This window comes from Microchirus variegatus (genome assembly GCF_963457635.1).
Source record: "Microchirus variegatus genome assembly, chromosome: 14".
Taxonomy (NCBI): domain Eukaryota; kingdom Metazoa; phylum Chordata; class Actinopteri; order Pleuronectiformes; family Soleidae; genus Microchirus; species Microchirus variegatus.
In genome coordinates, this window is record NC_139815.1 from 13,490,370 (window position 1) to 13,506,428 (window position 16,059).

The 16,059-nt window shown below is 44.6% G+C and overlaps 1 protein-coding gene across 1 annotated transcript in view; it reads right to left on the minus strand.

The window, feature by feature from the left end:
- Positions 1-16,059, minus strand: part of igdcc4 (immunoglobulin superfamily, DCC subclass, member 4) — a gene marked incomplete at its 3' end in the record, with an annotated part of 49,145 nt that overhangs the window by 8,056 nt on the left and 25,030 nt on the right. The window contains exons 3-11 of the mRNA XM_083901213.1: positions 14,649-14,790; positions 8,789-8,922; positions 6,586-6,720; positions 5,610-5,762; positions 3,005-3,415; positions 2,757-2,921; positions 2,392-2,529; positions 1,807-1,989; positions 973-1,185 (exon numbers count right to left, since the gene is read on the minus strand). Of these exons, the coding sequence (XP_083757339.1) occupies positions 973-1,185; positions 1,807-1,989; positions 2,392-2,529; positions 2,757-2,921; positions 3,005-3,415; positions 5,610-5,762; positions 6,586-6,720; positions 8,789-8,922; positions 14,649-14,790 (1,674 nt within the window). The remainder of the gene's footprint in view (positions 1-972; positions 1,186-1,806; positions 1,990-2,391; positions 2,530-2,756; positions 2,922-3,004; positions 3,416-5,609; positions 5,763-6,585; positions 6,721-8,788; positions 8,923-14,648; positions 14,791-16,059) is intronic.

The window sequence follows — 16,059 nt, forward strand, 5'->3', positions numbered from 1 at the left end:
CTGTGTACATGTTCCAAGTAAACACTTCTGAGGTACCCTCCTTTTCACATCATGAGACGCTAAATTACTAAGTATAATGTTTTGCGATGGAAGTTGCATTTGATTGTCACTTCATTTAAAGGTCCCATATTATGCAAAATCTAATTTTTAATCATTTTTAATACTTATATTTGGGACTCTGGAGGCCCTACCAGTCGCCAAAGTGTGAAAAAAGATGACTCACTCATGTTTTTGTGGTCCTCCTCAGTCTAAGTACAGGAGTAAAAAAAAGGCAATGTTGACTCCCACGCTCATTGGGACGTCACAAGACGCTAAATTCCTGGAATTGTTGTCTCGTGGAGCTCCGCTTTGTCCATAAAACACGCGAGAGTGCTGTCGAGAGCAACCGTGTCCGAAAACCGGAAGTCTGCAAAAAGTTCTATTCTTGGCTCCACATTGCAGCACAGAGTTCTACACAAACTTTCAGCCTCAGAGGATTTATCTGTCCAGTGGATACATGTTATATATGACGGCAATGTGATGCTAGAGCCTGCAAATGCACTTTTCCAAATGCTAACTGCTGTTAGCTCCGCGTAGCCTCTGTGGCTGATATTTCCTGTCCCATAAGTTTTGTTTTACTTTTTTTTTTTTTTAAGGTGGACCTAAAGAGATACTACTAAACAGAGCGTTCTGAACAGGGCTGTTTTGGCAGGGTGATTGAACTGCTGTGGTTCTTCATTCTTATGGTATTTTGACCAAAGCATGTCACAGACATGTTCATTAGGACACCAGGGAACTAGGTTAACTTGGAGAAATAGGGTATAATATGGGACCTTCCAATTAAAAACAACTATGTTTACCAAAGAAACCAGAAAAGAAAGCAGTTCCCTTGCTCAGAATATATAGTCATATCAAAAAAATAAATATAACCAACCTACAACTACGACAGGTAAAGTGTGTTACAAACATTAACAGAGGTCACTGAGCACTTACCCAGTCCAGTGAGGAGATGATACCGATCCTTCTTACGGAGCCTGACGGTGTGGGTTTGTGTCGCCCTTTCTCCGTTGGCCGACTCCTCGGCGTCGGCCTCTCGACAGGACAGCTTGTAACCAGACACCAGTGTGTGATTGGGTGAGGGATGCCATGTCACATTGAGCGTGACCACTCTGGCTCGGACTTTTAGCTCGGTAGGGGCAAAAATGACTGAAAGGGTAGCGGGGAAAGAAAAGGAAAATTTGACCATGAAGTCTACGTGATGCAGCAATATGACTAAACTGGAGACTATTTCTTGAATGACGGCAGCTGTACACAGTACACACTGAGATGGTGAAACCATTTTAATAGTATCTCAAATCTCAAACATTGTGGCATAGATTAAAAATGATAGTTGGCCCTCATTTTTTGTGGATGTTTACTGACTAAATGGTGAGTAGACACTGTAAATGTGATGTGTCGTTAAGGCACATCTTAACAACGAAGACATTAATGTTGTTTATTATGTAAATATTAACTTTTATCACACCCACGCACACTAAAAGAACAAGATGCTACTTGATATGCCTTCACTATGCCATGTTAAATTTTTAATTTGTTAGTAGCCATCAACATAAGCCTTGATCATTATTTACAAACTAGTCTAATTATGTTTCTGTAGAAGGCTTACAGTGACAGTAACACATTTAAACATATTCTACAATTCTAAGAAATGTCACAAATTAGAGTAAAATAGATGTATTTAGCCAAATAAAGATATTATTTTCAAGCTGATAATTACTCCAAGCAGGATTGGACTAAATACAATTATGATTTACATATCCCGCTTACCCATGCTATGGTCACTGTGGTTGTAGTGAGCTAACGTTTGGTGTTGGGCCCACTCTGATGGAACTCCAAAACCAATGCCTGTTCCTGCTGCAATCCTCAGTCGGTAGGCCTGGTTAGGTTGCAGCTCTCTCAGTGTAAACTGAGTCTCATTACCACCCACTTCCACAGAGAAAACAGTGTCCACTGTGGAAACAAACATACACACACGTAAACATAATGTATATTCTGTATGAGTACTATCCACCAAATACATCGAACAAGGCTGGATATGAATGCAATGGCGTAAGAAAAAAACCCCAATACAGATTCAGAATAGTTTTAATGATAGTTTACCTTGCCTGTAGTTTTTCTGACAATTCAAGAGATGATATAAATTGAGATCACACAGGGAAAAATATTATGTTCTCCAAGTGTGCTCTTTGCAAGCCATTGCACTCCAAAACCAGTAGGAAAACACATAACACACCGTGCACGATCCTGTCAAAACCTTCATAACGAATAACCAATGCGTCCTAAATGATACTCTTTTCACGGGCAGTTAAAATCAACATGTTGCCATCACCGTCCACCGAAGGTCACACTTACCATCATCCAGAGAGCTGTACTCAATGCGATAGCGCGTAACAGCTCCTCGACTGTATAGTGATGAGAGCGGGTGCCACATTAGCCTGATGTCTGTCGGGGAGGTGCTGGCTATAGAGAGCTGAGGAGGTGCACTTGGCACTGCAGGAGGGAAGTGAGAAGGAAACGCTGTTGATGCATATTTAAGCCATATCCTATTAGCACAACAGCTTAACAGCTGTTTCATACACTTTATGTATGATCTCAGTGTTGGATTGTCTTCTTTTACAATAAACAATGACATCAAATATTGATGAAACTCTACTGAACTACTTATTGAAACACTAGCCGTATTTTACGCCTCGTTTAACCTGCGTCTGATAACTCACCATCCTCCAGCATCTCTACAGTGACAGGCTGGGATGGACGACTGGCACCCATGGGAGAATAAGCCACCGCAAAAAATGTGTAGGCAGTATGGGGCAGCAGGTCTTTGATGTGATATTCGGTGGTGTCATTGTTCATTGCGAACTGGTACTCCACATTATCTGATCCTGGTAAGAAGATGAAAAAAAAAAAAACATTAAAATCAATCAAAAGGTTGAGCTGCTTTCTATAAGTTAAAACAGAGGCGTACCTGCAACGCGCTGGCAGTGGACAGAGTAGCCGATGACTTGGTCCGAGTTGAACTCAGGTTTCTCCCAGGTGAGCAGGGCAGTTGTGCTGGAGTACGGTGTAGCAGTGAGGTGACGAGGAGGGCTCGGGAGACCTTCCCTCACAATGACAGTCAGCTTGGCGGTGGCACAGGCTGTGCCCAGTCCGTTGTCTGCTATACATTGGTAATAGCCTGCATCCTCCAGTGCCAGCTGATTAATGAGCAGGACTCCAGGGCTTTGGGTCTTAACTCGCCTGAATGGCTTGATGAGTTGACCGTTCTTCAGCCAATGCAACACAGGAGGAGGTTCCCCAGAGCTGTTGCACACAAACCTGGCTGTGTTTCCCCGCGAGAGGGACACCGTCTCTGGAGGCTGGAGAATCACCGGAGGGGCTGTTGGAAATGTGAGAACAATTGTTTGACTAAAAAACGGAACAGTCCCATATGTTTGAGAATAAAAACGCACACAGCCTCATTTCATTACATTTATAACAACTCAACTGTACAGTCAACGCCAACTCAACTGTGCCCCCAGTGCTGTCAAGCTGAACCCATCATCCAGCCCTATTCCCATCAACTTATGTCCCTGAGCTATCAGAATACTTTAATAGCAATGTTTATTTATGTTTCTATTCATTTCAAAGCTAAATGACCAACAGCATTTTCATACACCACCCACAGGTTTTTACTGTGCATTTCCTTAAAAAGATTATACAAAACTAGAGGCTCTGCCACTGACAAAAAAAATACCTTGTTTTTCCAGAACTCTAAAGAGAAATACAATATCTGTCTATAAAGCAAGTTGTGTCTGTTTGTGTCTGTGACAGGCATATCTCGTCAGATCGCCCTAAGATTTTGGATATGGGTTGAGCATGGCCCAATGGTGTGCATCCTTAATTTTAACATTTTTTGGAGTAATTAAAATTTTTGCTGATTTATCACATTGCGCTTTTGCCGATTTATCACAATACACCAGGCAGGCAGCGGCTCATCAGCAGCAGCTGCGCTGTCTGGAGCAGGGAAGTGAGACATTTTCACACGGTTCTCTGCAGAACATGGTATTATACTGAAACGACGAAGTCGGTGTCCATCCTTGATTTTCAATTTTTTTGGAGTAATTTGAAATTTTTGCTGATTTATCACGCTGCACTTTTGCCGATTTATCACAGTGCACCAGGCAGGCAGCGGCTCATCAGCAGCAGCTGCGCTGTCTGGAGCGGGGAGGTGAGACATTTTCACACGGTTCACCGCAGAACTGAAACGACGAAGTCGGTGTCCATTCGCCAATACGCAAGCATATATTAATTTTGCATTAGCATGCTACTACTTTGCAGCTAACTTGGCGAACCTGTTTCCAAAGGTAAGCTAGCCCTAACCCACGATAAGCATGAGCGTAGGGCTAACATAATACGAACACTGTGCAACCTCATTAGGCACAATGCAAATATTTTAATTTTCGATTAGCATTAGCATAGCAAGCTGTTGTGACTGTCAGCCACGCCATTAAAACATTTGCGTTGTGCCTAATGATGTTGCACAGTGTTTGTATTATGTTAGCCTTTACGTTCCTTACCATGCATTACCATAACTGAAAAATCTTCTTCAGCTCCCACTATAGGAATACATACTTCCTACGGGCACTGCACTAGTTATATAGATGAGTTTTGGTAAGAAAAACCACAAACATACTGCCTTATGGACATCAAACCTGAAATGAAACCCCTATAGTGTCAAATATGGGACCTTTAAAGAGAGTTTTTGTTATTGTACCAGAACTTGTACTATGAAGAACTTTTTAATTGGCCCAACCTAATTGTCTGTATGGAGTGTGATACTGATTTTTTTCAGTGTACGTCAACATAATGTAGTGGACCTGGCTTGGCATCAGCGATAAGCCATAAATGTCACAGCAGAGTCGGAACATTCAGTGTCTTCTTCATGCAGCAAGGATTTCCAATTCCTTCCCTCCCACGACTAAACCATCGCAGTGACATGAAACAGATGAAACGCAGCCACACCCACGACGTGTCCAGATTTTAGCACTTCAGAGAGATTTATGACCCGACCCTAGTGAGATTAAAACGCAACCAAATGGACACAAGAATAATGAATAATCAGTCATTCAAACCTCCATGGAATGAAAATGAGTTGATCGAAAAAAAAAATGTTTTTCTACCCGCGACATCAAGGCTATATTCATCATCACCCCAAAATCTCTCTCTCAGACACACAAACACTGCTCTGACTTTCATTCATTTGAATGTGTTATCCCCAACCATAGCCGCAAACCATTTAATGCCTAACTCTAACCTTAACCTAACCACAAATTAAATCTTATCCTCATCGAGACCAGTTTTTGGTCTCCTTGAGGATCGCTGGTCCTGACAACACGGCCAGTGTTTATGCCAGAAAAGCTCCTAAAGAGGCAACCAGTACAAGCACACACCCTCTTGCCCCCTCAATCTCAGATAACAGACTCATAAATTGTGCTGCATACCAACACTGTAGGCAGCATTCTGTTCTGTTCAACACGTCTTAAAATAACATGAAAATAACAGTTTCGTTATCCACTACATATGAATCTTACCAGGCACATGCAGCTCAGCGGCAGCGATGACAAACTCTCTGGTCTTGGGTTTATTGGCCCGACAGACATAGACGCCGGCATGGTGACGCCTTGTGTCCCTAATCACCAGGTTTGTCGCGAGGACAACCACATCGGTGGAAATGGGTTTTCCATCTGATCAAAGTGGAAGCAAGAAAGGACAACAGCGCGCATAAGTGCTAGATCATACGGATGGAAGGAAAAAACAAAAAAAGATTGGCCTTGAGAAAAGTAATAATTTCACAGGCTTTGAGCTAAACAGCACTCAAGAGTAGTGGCAAGGGACTTGTAATTACAGAAGCTGACCAACAGGTGGCTCTGTGATGTGTTATTTTTCAGCCTGGGTTGACAGCGCCAGCTGCATCAACTCCTTGGCTGTGAGTGATATCACTTCTCTATTCACCATAAAGCCACTATTTTAACGTTTTCAGATTTCCTACAGATACTGACTGTTCCCCCGAAGAGCACATGTTTAAAAATCGTAAACATCGTCCATACAAACAAAGCTCTAATGACCACTTCAGAGTGTAATGCAGTTTTTGACAACTGACATAATGGAATGGAAAAACATCCAATGTCCAAGAGGGAGTCATTTCTGAAGCAGACAATCGGAATGGAGATTTCAAAACGGTTTCACAAGTGATGGTTCTAAACATCACTTGTGCGTTGTGTGTACCTTTGAGTGCGTTCATGTTTGTGCTTGTGAATTAATAAGTGTGACACATCACTCAGTGTAAAGCATTGGAAAATGTTGAATAGAGCAACAGGATAGGATAAGAAGTGACAGCTAAAAAAAAAAGCCAAACATCCACCGAAGCATTTGATTGTGATGCTATACACTTTGACAACTACAGAATCAGACATGGATAATAAATAATACAATGGCAGATGTAATTAAAAGAGTTAAATAAATGTGAGGAGAATCAGCAGTGTTTAAGAAGAATTTGCACTGTTTTACCTTGTCTACTCCAGGACACCAGTGGCTTAGGTTGGCCTTGTGCCATACACTCCATCACTGCAGGGCGGCCGAGCACCACAGTGGCATTCTGAGGTGGTGCAACAATTACAACTCTGTTCAGGGCTTCAGTAGAGCCTACAACAACAACAACAAAAAACATTGCACTTGTAACTTGTAAAACATTTTTTAAAAGGATTTAGAGCAGTGACCGCTGAAGAATGTTTAGCAACCTTGAGATAGACTTTATTTCTAACACAGCAATTAATGCCATCATCACAAGCGTCGCCGTCGTGGCTGATTGGTTAAGGCTTCATCAATTCTTATTAGATGGCGCATGCAAATACGATGCGAGTGCGGCAAGTAAAATTGATTAGAGGCTCTGATGTGGGAGGATTCATAAGAAAGAGTGGAAGCCCTTGTATCTCACATTAGTATTTACCGGGAGGAGTACCAATCTGGTGTCACATGCACTATTCAAAAGATATTGTATTAAAAACCATCCACCGCGAGAGGCAACTGAGGCGAGATGGTGAGGCACAGAAAGCCAGTTTCTTGTGATCGTGATAAAAGACCCGCGATGAGAAACAAGATCTCTTGGGATAAAAAAGCAAAGCAAAAGAGAGAGAATCACTCTTTGAGAGAAATTGTAAGCCCTTCATTCAGTTCACAGAATGGCCTTAAAATGAGATGCACCTCTCCTCTTCTCTGACTCTTAGTCAAAGCACGTTGCGAGACAGATTGAAGGGTCTAGAGAATATTGGTCTACCACTAACAACACCCCCCACCCCACAGCCCCCCCGCCCCCATTTCTGCTCAGCCCAGGTAATCTCAGCAGTAACGATAGCCAGAAAGTGACATGTAGGCATTCTGAAAAAAAATACTGAAATTAGATACAGCAGCCCTTGCTTATGCATAATGGTACGTGTGTGTTTGTCTCTGTGGTGACTGAACAGCAGGGTGTGTGTGTGTGTGCGCGCGGCACAGTGTAAAGCACGCACATATAAAAAGAAGGTGATAAAATACTTGAAAGGAAATTGGAAGACACGAAAAAAAAAACTTAGAGGGTCAAGGCAGCGCGATGTTTCATATATTCTACATCCTCTTGAGTTGCGAAACATAAACTTGATGACACCAAAACTGAATAGTCAATGCAAGCAGAGGTCTTCAATGGATGTGCGTTAGAGTGAAGTGATGACATTAGAGCAAAACCGACTCATGCACAAGCTCGACGAGAGCCTTAAGTAGTTTCCTTCAAAGGTTTTCACAGCACGACGGCCCGAGGAAAAATAACCCAGGAATTCAAATAATTAAATGTTTTTTTTTTGAGAAACACATCTGTAATCAAATGGCACGCGAAGCATAAGGACGCGCACGCATCATGAAACCGAGATTTGAAATGTTAGGAAATGAATACTTGGAAACCAAAACATGGCGACTTGAAAGGGTGCATTATCAACTGTGTGAAAACCTTAAATGTAAATGCACTGCATCTGACTCATTCATGTTGGCCTCATCATCTCTCTCTTTTTTTTTTCTTCCTCCTTTTCATCTTCCTTCAGAATGACACAAGAGCTATGACTCAAAATAGACACAATGGTTTGCACAGAGCAGCCAATTAAAGTCCATGATCACTCACTAACTAGTGGCAGAGGAGAATAACGTGGCATGTTTTTTGTAAGCACGGCCTAATGGTGGATGTCACCTCACTGCTCAAATAAGTCTCTGTGCACCATTTTGATCACTTTACACACAGCCCTGTTCATGTCTTTCTAGTTATATTGCAGGGGAAATAAGAAAAGAGTCTTTATTCTTTACAACCACCATTCACTGAGAGCAGCTTCAGAAAATGTGAAGCACCATTTGGCCAGCTGAGGAAACTAAAGGGAAAAAAATCAGAGCACACATCACATCACTTCTGAACAGAACCAATCTTAGCTTGAAAGGTATATATTGTATTTTTTTTTGTTTGTTTGTTAAATCACAAATCTCTGCAATAATGCTGAAATATTTACCTTCGACCACATTTTTTGTGTTACCGTCACCAACACAATAAAAAGGCAAGGTCAGCAGGTGCAGCTTTGTCAACACCAGTTGTTGTCGTTGTACTAAAACTTAAATTAGATTTCTTGACCTGGTGTCACAGCTCCCTGTGAGGCCTGGGCGCCTTTTCAAACATTATTAAGCGCTGTAACGAAAAGTTCACCTGTGGTGACAGTAAGTCTGGCTTCATGACTGATGTCCTTCCTGGCGGAGTTAGACACCACACAGCGGTAGGCACCCTCATCCTCCTTGGTCACCTCGAGGATGTGGAGCACCCCGTTAGGAAGGGAAATGAACCTGTTGCACACAAGGCAAAGAAAAAAGAGAGACGTGAAACACTTTTTAACGAGAAAGGATTTCGCCATTACAAACAGGAATTTGTGGTAATACATGTCAGTAGATGACTGATAGAACAATCTCTGCAATATAAATGACATTGTAGTTCTACACTCTTAGAAATAAGGGTTCCAAAAGGGTCCTTCTACATGGGCTGAGGTTCTACCTGGAACCATTTGCTTCAGAAAAACCTTTTCCCGCAGAAAGGTTTTTTTTTTTCAAGGGTTCTTGGTCCAGAGAACCCTTTAAAACCCCTTTCCTGAATAAAGGATTTTAAAAAAGGGTTCTTGGTGGAACCCTCCAAAAGGGTTCCAGGCGGAAGGCTTATATGGTTCTACTTAGCACTTTTATTTCTAAGAGTGTATAAACATGTCATGACTGACTCAGAACTGTCTCGTCTACTTAAAACTAACGTATAACTTGATACAATTGTTGTATATATCTGCTCCTGGTCCTGGTTCTGTCCCCCACCTCTCCTCTGTCCCACATTTTTTCCTTTCACCCCAACCGGTCGAGGCAGATGGCCGCACATCCTTGAGTCTGGTTCTGCCAGAGTTTTTTTTTTCTCTCCACTGGTGCCTCGTGTTTGCTCATTGTGTGAATTGTTGGGTTCCTCTGCACTCCATGATGTTGTCTATGTACAGCGCCTTGAGATAATGAATGTTGTGATTCGGCGCTATACAAATAAAACGGAGTTGTATTGAATTGATATACAGTTACTTATTTCTAGTCATTTGAGTCTGAGCGCTATAGCTTTTCTTTTTCTTTACATCGCCCACAATTACAAAACACAGTTTGTCTCACGGGGCTTTTACAGGGTTGGTAATGAAATAGAGAACTTCTGCCGGCCGACAAGTTTTTATTTTGCGTTGCATGGAAAAGGTCAATCTTCACAGGAGTGATCCTAGCTGGAGAAAGACCCAGAGCAGTGAGCCCTCCAAATTTATACCTGAGCGACTCCTCTTTTGCATTCCTCCAATAGACAAGAAGTTTGGCTTTCCAGGCGGTGTTTTCACACCTCTTTGTTCACTGTAGTTATCGGAGAGCCGACTCCCTGCGGATGCTGCAGGAAGGTGCAAGTTCAGGCCAGACGTGCTAATTACACAATATACAATACACAATACACAATACAAAAGGACCTGGTATTCTGTACTGGGCAAGTATAGGGTGTTGGACAGTTGTAGCTCTGAGTCGTCAGAGAAATTGAATTAACCATTATAGATCCACTCCCTGGATCTGTAATGCAGTAGATGTTACCCAAAACAAACAATACACAATTACAAAAAATAGAGAGACTATATAGAATATACAGAATTCCTAAAAAGCCCTATATAAAAATGCATTTGTGCGTTTGGAAACAACGTCTATTAATACAGTTTAATATTCACATCCCACACACTCATGTTGCTTTTACCACACCAACAAAGAAGTGGCAGTGGAAAAGAAAAATAACGAGAGGCAGAGGGTAACATGAAAAAAGCTATACTGAAAGGAAGACTGGGAATATATATATATATATATATATATAGGAATTGAAAAGAAACAGAAATAGAGATGGAAAGGGGATAATAGTAGAAATAACAGAAGGCAGAGGGGTGAATGTAGAGGAAAATGGCAGATTAGAGCAAGCGAGAGAAACTGGTGTCTTCTTTTGGTTCATCTTTTGTGAGAGGCCATTAACTGTGCCTGAGGTGGGAGAACTGTGTCCCACCAATGAGACCTCATAAGCACTGAGCTGTTTGCGGGTCATGCAGGGCTACAGCAGCCATTAGCACTTAGCCCTGTGCAATAAGGCTTGCGAAAAAATCCACGGCGACGGGGCAGTGGAGCCACAGTGAAATGTCAATATTGTTAAGTGGCCGAGTAAATGAGAACATTTGTGAGAGGGAGCTGACATGTAGAGAGACAGAGGGAGGGAGACAGAAAGACAGAAAGAAAGAAAGAGACAGAGAGACCTACTGAGTATGTGATAACAGGAAGACATTTTAAGGGGTGGACACATTTTCTAGTGATTAGCTGGTTTGAAACGCAAGGTAATTCTTGTCACAGTTAAAAATAGTGACATTTGTATGGCGTCATTATAGTGCCATATTCCGCGAGCATAAAAACATAATCAGCGAGCAGAAAGACCACTCTCCGCGCGCTCGCGAACACTCTCCGCGCGCTCGCGAACTCTCTCCGCGCGCTCGCGATCTCTCTCCGCGCGCTCGCGATCTCTCTCCGCACGCTCGCGGTCACTCTCTACGCTCTCGCTGTTTCTCTCTATAACTTCTGCTCGCTCGACTTTGCTGACTTTTGGCACTGGGGGGCGGGTATTGAATAGACGCCCCGTAACACCCCCCCTTTCTGATTGGTCACTTAAACGCCTGGGTCAGAGCCAATCCGAGGCAGAGTAGGGCGGGTCATCATTGCAGTTGGTGGCAGAAGAATGTGATTTAGAACGGAGAAAAAATAAGTAAGTAGAGGAACAGACAGATATTTAAATTAAGAACTTGGGCTTCCCCCCCCGGGGGAGCGGGGGCGGACCTGGCCCTGCCGCACCGGTGGTGCCTGTGGAGAGCTGCGGCGTCGCCCCGGTCTGAGCGTACTTGCCTCTGCTGGGCTGGGGGGCTGGGTGGGCGGGGATACACGGTCTGCTAGTCAGGAAGCTAGCAGCCGGCCCGGGTGGCCAACCTTGCCTGCCCTCCGTGCTCCCCCACCAGATCTGGTATATCACTCTCACACACACAACTAGGGTATTGGGGGAGATACAGGAAGACCATTGGGGGGGTTGGGGGGCGGGCCCACCAAGTAGTGGGCCTATCCCCCATCTTCCCCTCCAGGGGTCTCCGCTCTCCCCCAATATTTTATGGCATATTAGACACTAGGGCCTGGGGGTGGGGTGGGGCATATCAACTACCCCGCTGTCAGCAAGCAGCGGGGTGTTGTCACCTCATCCTCCCCCCCACATTTTTAATGCATACTAGATACCAACATCCGCCATACACACATCCCACAGCACACATACATACACACCACACCACATCCTGGTGGGGGGGGGTGGGGGATGGGTGGGGGGGGCCTCCCGGGTACCTGTGTCCCGCCCGCCTCCCGGCTGGGCTGGGGTCGGTGGTTTGGGCTGGGGGGCGGTTGTGGAGCTCCGGGGCGCTGGCGGCCGCGGCGGGTAGTTGGGTCGGCTGTCGGTCTGTCGGGGGGAGCCCCGGGGGGCCTGGCCGTGGCTCTCCATGACTCCTGGGAAGGGTGATGGTGGGCGGCGGGCTGGTCGCTCGGCGGGGGCTGACTTTGGGCGCCCTGCCCTGGGTGGACGGTGGGTCCCTGTGCCGGGTGGGCGTGGGGTCCGCTGTGACAGGTCTTACGGCCTCTGACCCATACCTGCGTGAGGGGGCTTGCCCGGGGCGGATCTGGGACCCTGCTGCCTCCTGTTCCTTGGGGGCCCCCGGCTGGGATCCCTACATGAGCCTCTGCCGGCTCCCCTCTGGGGGGGAAGTCATGTGGTTGGCTCCGGGGTAGGCGTCGGGGATAGCTGTGGCGGGCTCCGGCCTGCCTCCTGGGGGGGCGTTCTGGGGGAGGCTCTACTGTCCCTGGTGATGGGCTGGGCTGCCCTGGGGGCCTGGGTGGGTCCCGGGTGTGGGGACCTGGGGCCTCAGGACCTGCCTCGGCGTGTGGTGGGCTGGTCTGTGCTTGTGGTGCCGTCGTCTCCTGCCCCCTCGGGGCGTGCTCTGCGCGTGGGGGGCGCCGGATCTGCGGCACCCTGCCCTGGTCCTGTGCGGGGTGGACTCGCGGCTGGCCCTGGGTCGGGCGGTGGCGGGTATCTCCGGGCCCGGGGGGCTGGTGGACGCCCCGTGTGCCTGGGTTACCGCCGGTCTCCTACCGGGGGGCTGGGGGGCGGCGACACGGTTTCACCACCGATTCCCGACCACACCAAGTGACAACCTCCGCACATACATATATATGGATGCGCGAATACACAGACATACAGATACACACACAGACAAACTCTGGTTCATGATAGAACCAATATAAACTGATACAACCGTTATAGACAAGATCACCTTATCTATATGTGGTTGTTAACAAATTCTAATGGTACTGTAATACAAATGCATATCAGTGTTATTAATGTTGTAATGTTGTCATTACTGCCTTAGTGTGTTATGCTACTAATTTCTATCTAGTGTCTCTCTTTCCCTCCCTCTCTCCCTCCCTCCCTCCCTCCCTCCCTCCCCCTCTCTTATCTCTCCCTCTTTCTCCCCATCTCTCTCACACCTCCCTTGTCTGTCTACCCACCCTCACCCCCACCCCCCCTGTCTGGCCCGGTCCTCCCACACAACCTAATAAATAAAAACATAAATAGCAGGACGGGCATTACAGCGCTGTAATCACTCGCCCTGCAAACAGCAAAATCTGTTCAACACCAACAGACATGCAGTCAACCATAGTGCATGCCCAAGGTACTGGACAGGACAGGTTAAAAAAAAAAAAAAAAAAAAAAAAAAAAAAAAAAAAAAAAAAAAAAAAAAAAAAAAATTAAGAACTTGCTTCAAGGGAGGATGGAGGCTCCTTGAAATCAAAGCACATGGGTTATCAAAACAGACTAGACTTTCATAGTTCCCATAGTTTCTGTAGTGGCCGTTCAAACGCAAATGTTTTAAACGGCGTGGCTGACAGTCACAACAGCTTGCTATGCTAATGCTAATCAAAAATTAACAGTGCAAATGTTTTCATTGCATTTGTGTTGTGCCAAATGAGGTTACTTGTATTATGGGGGTCGTACCTATGTTCCCCAGGTCCTATGTTCCCCGTATTTCCCAAAAAAGGTCCACTTTGTATGTGACAGGGGAACATAGGACCCTTTTTTTGAAAAAGGGTAGGGTTAGGATTAGGGTTAGAGAAAGGGTCCTATGTTCCCCGGTCACATACAAAGCGGGGAACATAGGACCCGGGGAACATAGGACCCGGGAAACATAGATACGGTCCCGTATTATGTTAGCCTTTAGGTTTTTTTATCATGCATTACCATAACTAAAAAATCTTCTTCAGCTCCCACTACAGGAATACATACTTCATACGGGCACTGCACTCGCGTAATATAAAAGTAGACCAAACAAATATGACTGTAACCATTTGGTTTTTTTTTGTGAGAAATAAAGAACTATTTGAAAAAGAGAAATACTAGCGGAAAGGAATTAATCCGACAATGTGCACCAAATTATGACATCACACCACACACAATAACTATTTCAGAATTGTTACAACTTTCTTGGACACTCAAGTCACAAAGGTCATATTCAATCCAGATGCATCATCCTCATCTCATGGAGCAATAACATAACTGTAAATATAGTTTCCAGTTGCAGGGAAGTCTCAGGAATTAGCAGATGGTGTGCAAGTACATCGTTTAAACCAGAAATTCAGTGAGTTCAAACAGCCTGTTCACGCATTCCATGAGTTAATGACTCGTAGCTTGTGGTCTACACTTTTGGTTCAAAGGTTTGAGTGAGATGCTGCCTTCAGGCAACCAAAGTCCCAGGGAAGACAGACTGTTCCGAGCAAATGGCATGAAATCCCAGCACAGACTAATCACCTACCTTTAGTCATTAATAACATCATCGTGGTGAAGTAAATGGAAGGAAGATAAGACTAGATAAGAAGGAGATGATGGAAAATAAAACATAACGCAGGGTCACCTTGTCTCTTCAGGGACAGCTACTTTATCCTTTTCCCAGGTAATCACAGGTGTAGGTATTCCCTCAATCTGGCACTCGAAGCGGGCGGCTCCCCCAGCAGGCGCCGTTTGGGGTGATGGTTCTTGGTGGAACTTAGACAGACCTGAGGATAAAAAAAATACAGATTTGGTCATATAGATATATAAACGGTGGACGTATTCTTCCAGTTTGCCAGATGAAAATAATCAGGGAGTGAAATTATATTAAATAGCCACCAGGTGGCGACTTCTCTGATTACAAATCAAACTCCATTGAATAAAAGCCTGTGGGGAAAAATAGCCTGCTCACTTGATTTATAAACACTTTCCTGTGGAGTTAATCACCAGCAAGTCTTCTTCAAGTGTAAATGATATTCCCATTTAAATGAAAACAGAGATATCACAGCACATAGTGTGGCCACCAGTGTGGTTGACAAGGGTCCAATAGGAGCCTTGTTGCGGGTGAAGTCCAACACAGTTTAGATACTTATACATGTATATGACATCACAACCAGTTCACTTGGTGTCCATCTCTGGTATGATGTGGGTCAAACATAATGCCACCCTGGGATGATATTGAAGCCATTGTTAAAAACTTGGTCCATGTGAAAGGTTTATTTGAGCTGTTACATCCTCATATAAGTTAAAGAAGTGTGTACACAGAGGGAGAAACCTAAACACAGGTTTAAAAAAAAAAACAAAAAAAAAACTTGACATCAAGTAAAATACTGAATCATGCAGTCATAACATGCACCCTCCATCAACTCAGTACAGTGAGTTGACAACACAGAGCCTTAAAGCTGCCAAACAGCCGCACTGGCACTGCCTGCATTTTCCACACCCTGATGAGCATCACAGGTCAGGCTCAAGCAGGTGTGAGAACATCACCTGCAGGAGCAAAGAGGAGAGAAGAAGCAACAAGAAAACAACAAGAAGAAATACGGCACATTTCAGTCCTAACATCACATACCCTAAAAAACACCCTTATAAACACTTAAAGGTCCCATATTATACCCTATTTCTCCAACTTCAACTAGTTCCCTAATGAACAATAATGATAAATCCTCTGAGGCCGGTAGTTTTGTGTAGAACTCTGTGCTGCACTGTAGAGCCAAGAATAGAACTTTTCACAGACTTCGCGGACTTCTGGTTTTCGATACGTTGCCCTCGCCTGCACGCTCATGTGTTTTATGGACAAAGTGGAGCTCCGCGAAACAACAATCACAGAAATTAAGCGAATTGTGACGTCCCAAGGAGTGCAGAAGTCAACATTGTGTGTTTTATCTCCTGTACTTAGACTGAGTAGAACCACAAAAATATGAGTGTGTCATCTTTTTTTTCACGCTTTGCCAACTGAATGGGCCTCCAGAGTCCCAAATATAAGGATTAAAATG